The sequence below is a fragment of the Palaemon carinicauda genome, chromosome 11 (genome assembly GCF_036898095.1).
Source record: "Palaemon carinicauda isolate YSFRI2023 chromosome 11, ASM3689809v2, whole genome shotgun sequence".
Taxonomy (NCBI): Eukaryota; Metazoa; Arthropoda; class Malacostraca; order Decapoda; family Palaemonidae; genus Palaemon; species Palaemon carinicauda.
In genome coordinates this window covers 102,844,415-102,850,826 of record NC_090735.1, presented here as the reverse complement: position 1 = coordinate 102,850,826, position 6,412 = coordinate 102,844,415, and the positions used below count along the sequence as shown (strand labels likewise).

The 6,412-nt window shown below is 41.4% G+C and overlaps 1 protein-coding gene across 4 annotated transcripts in view; it reads right to left on the bottom strand.

The window, feature by feature from the left end:
- The window catches only part of LOC137650106 (dnaJ homolog subfamily C member 27-like), a 156,193-nt gene that overhangs the window by 68,232 nt on the left and 81,549 nt on the right, over nt 1-6,412 (bottom strand). For all 4 annotated transcript variants that reach the window (XM_068383224.1, XM_068383223.1, XM_068383225.1 and 1 more), the window contains one exon: nt 2,732-2,850. In XM_068383224.1, the coding sequence (XP_068239325.1) occupies nt 2,732-2,850 (119 nt within the window). The remainder of the gene's footprint in view (nt 1-2,731; nt 2,851-6,412) is intronic.

Genomic DNA, 6,412 nt, shown 5'->3' with positions numbered 1-6,412 from the left:
GTACCAAAGAACCTTTTTCTCTACCAAATGAACCTTTCATTACTGGTTCTATTACTAGGATAAAACTCCTAATCCAAGTTCTCTTCATTTTATGAGTTTGTAAGCCAAATAATAGTGTCCAGTTTATTCTTTTCCACCTCTTCAACAGTGAATGCTTCCTATGCTACTACTGGTGCTTCCACGACATATACGGTGGAAGGCATTGATATGTCCGTTACTTCCATTCCTTAGGGATTAGACTAATGACACTTCTATTCTTGCTTCTATTTAGACATTCATTTTTGCTTCCAATCTTACCTACATTTGTGTATCCATTGACACATCAATTCTTGCTTCCGCTTCCAGTTGTTTCCATTTCCATCATTCAATGTTTTGTTAAATTTTGGTCATTGCCCGACCTGTTCACCTATTACTTCTTTACATACAGAAGAGGGAAATCTACCAGACTACATCTTGTATTTCATAGAATGTCACAAAATGGAAGTGGAGTCAAGTGACAGACTGTCCAAACCAACAACTATCTAACTTACCATCTTCAAAAAAATTTTGCTTACCATTATTGCATTATGGAGGTCTGTAGGGGATCTAAACTGAGAATGATAGCATAGCTGTTCTTTAGACATTTCAAGTTCTCACATTTATTCATTTCAGAGCTTGAGATGTTGGAAGAAAAGAATGACTACATTAAGTTTCTCTTCATCAACTTGTCTAAGTAACCTTGTTTATATAGGGTGATACAGACAGAGGTTAGGTCATTGAGAGATACACAGGCACCTTACTACTTCCCTATGAAGGAATATGAACTGCACTAAGGAGGATTTTGACACAATCTATTAACATTGGCCATAGCTATTTAACCACCTGGCCTAATAAAGCAAATGCATTCATAGCCACATTTAGCTTATTAAAAACCTCATTAGCATGAAAACTTGGGGAGCTTTTAGTAGGAACAGCATGAGAAGTAGGAAGGAAAATTATCATAGGAAAAGCAATACTGTGCCTGAATTAGTTATCAAGTGTAATTAGGGTTGTAGTGGCCAATGTGGCAACATTCCTGACTGGTGAACGCGAGACTGAAGTTCAATTCCCGCTCAAACTCGATAGTTTCTTTGATCGCTGCAACTTCATCATCATTGTGGGCTACGGATGGTGGTTTGGGGGAGCCTATAGGTCTATCTGCCGAGTCATCAGCAGCCAATTCCTGACCTTCCTTGGTCCTAGCTTGGATGGAGAGGGGGCTTGGGCGCTGATCATCTGGGGCATTGTCCTGCTCGATAGGGAAATGTCACTGTCCCTTGCCTCTGCCATTCATGAGCGGCCTTTAAACCTTTAGCGCTTGTTTTGCTAATATCCCTAGTTCTCTCAGCTTGTCTTCTACCCCTATCATAATCAATAATCTTATTCATCTGATTAAGACCACTCTGAACACACCTTACAACTACCTTCTCCATTGCAGTCCTTGCCTATGCAATTTAAACAACCCAAGAGCTTATCTAATTCACTAACTTTCGGTCTTGCAAAAGTTTACCTAGGTTGAAGAAATCATTGGAGGTCATACCTGACATATTCCTGAGCAATAATGATAATTCTCATCCAATGATAAAGATTATAAGAATAACAACCAAGTACCTATTAATCAGCTAAAGAATCTTAACCTAACAAATTGACCACTAATGGAACCAATCCATTCTCCCCACTCAGCAGATGGAGAAGCAAGATACGTAAGGCATGTCTTTATTTGATTGTGTGGGTGGGGTGGATAGGATTCAGCCATTTTGAATTTCAACAAATTAACTCTATACCTCTGGTTTAACAGACATGATTGTCCTATTGGATAAAGAATATAAAAAAAGCTACTATTGGAGTTGGGAAGCAAAAATATGAAATAAAAAAATGGTTTTAATTTGCTACAGATATTTTCTTTTTAAAATAACATGCTCATAAGTAAATGCAAAACAAGCTTAAAAATGTTGAAGTAGAGAATAAAGGCAAATGAGATTGAATCAAACCCTTATTTTACAGCCAGCATGTAGATTTATGCAGCCTTGGACAATCTCAGGGAAAAGTTTAATCAAAGAGAATTCACTAAAGATGTAATAATTTCTAGCAATGCATGATTCAGTCATGTCAAATAATTGAGTAACTATACAGTCTATCAAAAGTACAAAATTAAATCGACAAATGTGATATTAGGCTAAAAATAAAACGAATAGAATAATAACTTGAATGAAATTGTATTACATATCGAGATAAAAATGAAATTACTGATATGATAGAACTAAGCTAATAACCTACTGTATGAGGCACATTGAGAATACCAGATGTAAATAATTCTTTTGACTCTATTTCATGAACCTTGATACTAGAATGCAAAAAGATGAGAAAAAGGGTACGAACAAAGCTAGTTTCTTCAAATCAGACAATTACAGATCTTCAACTAACATTCCAATAAATTTTAATCTATTTACCCATAAGATTTAATTACAGGTAGTCATAAGTAAATGTCAACAATGAAAATTTGCTAATACAGTACCACTATATATTAAAAGAAAAAGGAGGTACTCCGAGCAATAGGTTTATTACAAATTTATTAGTTTCCTATGACAATAAAAGAGCATTAAAACACTAAACCTAAAAATAATTCCAGTTAGCATAATCAAGCAACAGCAATCTCACACATATACAACACTTAAAAACAAAGTCAAACAGCATAAAAGCCTCGGTTACTTACGGTCCTAAATTATGTCTTAGTTCTGCCATCCAAGCATCCAAAGCAATAAATGACGATCTATCAGTAACATCGTACGTCAACATGATTCCTTGCATGTCGCGATAAAACTCTGAGCGGACCTGTGATAAAGGAAAGTCGCAACTTTGTAAACCTTATCATTTGGAGAATGGGCATCACCTAAAATGTTTCTAGTAAACTTTATCATTTAGAGAAGGGGCACCACCTAAAATGTCTCTAGCACAACAAACTATAGGCACTACAAAGGCAATCCTAAAACATCCTTTCAGGTGCATCTGGATTATTTGGGGTCTTTCCTCTTCTTGTTTCACTTTATCTATTCCAACCTGGCATTCAAAACCACATAACTATCTTAATATAGTTTTCAATCATGCCTGGACACATCCTCTGAGGTCCATCTAAGAGTCTAGAAGTACGTGAGACTGCGGGATGAACCAGCATCTCGTAAGGAGACGGAACCAAAAGAAGTCATGGTCTTTGAGCATGACAAGGCACAGGCTCTCCTGTCCAAGACCCTACAGGGAGCCGGTTACATCAACTCCAAAGTTTCAGTTTTGAGCAAGAAGCATCCTACCTTCATTGCTCCTTCCTCCAGAGCTTTCCCCTTTTCGGCCAAAGCTTTCGACTGCGTGATAAAAGCAGTCGACGCGGGCAAACCATGCCCAGTGCTAGAAGAATGCAGACCATTATCTATAGCTATGCCTACCTGCGAGAAGGAATGGAACAAGGTTCATCTAACCTTCTCAGTCTCTAAACTGGATACGGAGATAGCAGGTCAACAGTTCAATGAGAACCTTCCAAAACTGCCAAAGCATCTTTTGAGATGGGAACAGGAGACAAAAGAGACACTAGCCACTTCTTTGTCTCTTCAGAACTGTATGGAAATGTGTGCAGGCCTTTCCAATACCCCATATATGTACATGGTCTTAGCCAAGACTCACATGGGTACCCTTGTCAAGAACATGTATGCCTTCGTCAGGTCCAGGAGGGCCTGTAGAAAGCATGTGTTTGCCACAGCAACGGTCAAACACGAGCCCAGGAATCTGATCACTTCATGTATCTGGGGCAAGGACCTCTTCCCAAAAGAAGTGGTTCAGGAGGTCATTGCAAAAGCTGCCACGGAGAATAGGAACCTTCTCCAGAAGTGGGGCATGTCTTCCAAGAGGAAATCATCCTCAGATGCTGGTCCCCAACCTAAAAATATGAAGACAAAGAACCCACGCAGGCCAGCACAGCCTCCACCTATGACCATGACCACAGTGCCCCAAATGGTAGCTCAGCCGCAAACCACCTTCCAGATGGTGCCCCAGCAGCTGGTAGCTCAATCGCCAGTGTTCAATCCAGGCTTTGAGAGGCACACAACTACCTTTAGCCCCAAAGGTAGAGGCTCAAAAAGAGGCTCCTCAAGAAACCCCTCAAGGGGTAGAGGAGGACGTGGTCACGGAACTAAATCCACAGGAACATCTCAGCAGTGAGATTCTCCAGGTAGGAGGAAGACTCTTCCACTTTCGGGATCGTTGGACCTTCGATCCCTGGGCCCATAACCTAATCAAGAACGGACTCGGTTGGAAATGGAACAAAACTCCACCCCCTTTTCCTCAATTCTTCCAACACTCCACCCCTTATTGGAAGAATATACCTCAGAATTCTTGAACAAAAAGGTGATAAGAAAAACAAAGTCCATCAAATTCCAGGGAAGGCTGTTTTGTGTTCCCAAGAAGGACTCGGACAAACTCAGAGTCATTCTAGACTTGTCTCCACTCAACAAGATCATCGAGAACAACAAGTTCCGGATGCTTACCTTACAACACATAAGGACCCTATTACCAAAAGGGGCGTACACAGTCTCAATAGACCTGCCAGATGCTTACTGGCACCTACCAGTTAGCCGCCTCCTCTCCTCCTACCTAGGATTCAGGCTACAGAAAACAGAATAGGCCTTCACAGCCATGCCCTTTGGGCTAAACATAGCCCCAAGGATATTCACGAAACTGGCGGATACAGTCGTCCAACAGCTGCGCATAGGAGGCATTCAGGTAGCGGCATACCTGGACGACTGGCTGGTGTGGGCAGCATCCAAGACAGCCTATCTACAAGCAGCCACAAAGGTGATCCAGTTCCTAGAACACCTAAGCTTCAAGATAAACCACAAGAAGTCTCGCCTTTCTCCACCTCAGGAGTTTCAATGGTTAGGAATCCATTGGAACTTGCAGTCACATCGTCTCTCCATTCCACCGAAGAAGAGGAGGGAGATAGCAGGATCTGTCAAAGAGACTACTGAAACTCAAGAAGATTTCAAGACGCCAACAGGAATGAGTACTGGGCTCTCTCCAGTTTGCAGCAGTGACAGACCCAGTACTAAAAGCACAACTAAAAGATGCGTCAGGAGTCTGGAGAAGATACGATCAAACGCTCGAAGAGATCAACAAAGATTGATACCGACCCTACTGCCAACGCTCCTAAGGACGTGTTCAACAGTCAAGAGCCTAACAAGAACAATTCCCTTACAACCACCTCAACCTTCAGTGGTAATCCACATGGATGCCTCCCTAAAAGTATGGGGAGGGCATTCCCATCTCAGGAAAGTGCAGGGTATTGGTCGCACCAGTTCAGATCTTTCCACATCAACATCCTGGAAGCTATGGCAGTCTTCCTAACGTCGAAGAAACTATCCCTTCGCAGAACAGCCCAAATCAGACTGGTCTTGGACAGCGAAGTGATAGTGAAATGTCTGAACCGACAAGGCTCGAGATCACCTCACATCAATCATGTGATGCTAGCCATCTTCCGCCTGGCAAGGAAGAAGAGATGGCACCTATCAGCAGTTCACCTGCTAGGGTTCCGCAATGTGACGGCGGATGCTCCATCCAGACGAAAGCCGATGGAGACAGAATGGTCCCTAGACGCAGACTCATTCTCCTTCATCTTGGAAAAAGTTCCAAAACTGCAGATCGACCTCTTCGCAACGAGCGACAACAAGAAACTACCTCGATATGTAGCCCCTTACGAGGACTCTCAGGCACGTATAATTCTTTTAACAAGTTACATTCGTTTCACTCGTTATTCCATTTAGTCATTTATTCGAAATAAATGTCTATTAGAATATAATTGCGTCCTTTTTTGCCCTGCAATTTACACATAAAAGATGCCAGAGTTCTCTTACTTATTTATTTAAGTAAACCTCATATCATTGTATGCTAACAAACAATGGATATAGCTGACACTGATATTGTTCCGACAATATATACAAACCGTGAGACTGTTTGTATATCTGGTGGATACTTATGTTTGTTCATACAATATATGCTAACCTTGAGGCCCATTTTCTTCTGTCTAGTATGACTCTTCCCTGTAGGGGGCAGGAAGCACTAACATTGTCTATGATTAGTGGTAATGACGGATAACGGTAACGTCATTTGTCTCAATGGTCCAGATGACCATAGAAAAATTGTCCCAAGGTTAAGGCACAGATGAAAATCCACAGATACAGTACTTTCTAGAAATGCTCTGGTAAACTTCCATCAGGATGACATGGCTCGAGCCCAAAAAACGGATTTTGAGCAAAGCGAAAAATCTATTTTTGGGTGAGATAGCCATGTCGTCCTGATGGACCCACCCTTCTTTTTTGTATAGAAAAGGCCTTCACAGAATCCCTCCCGAAAC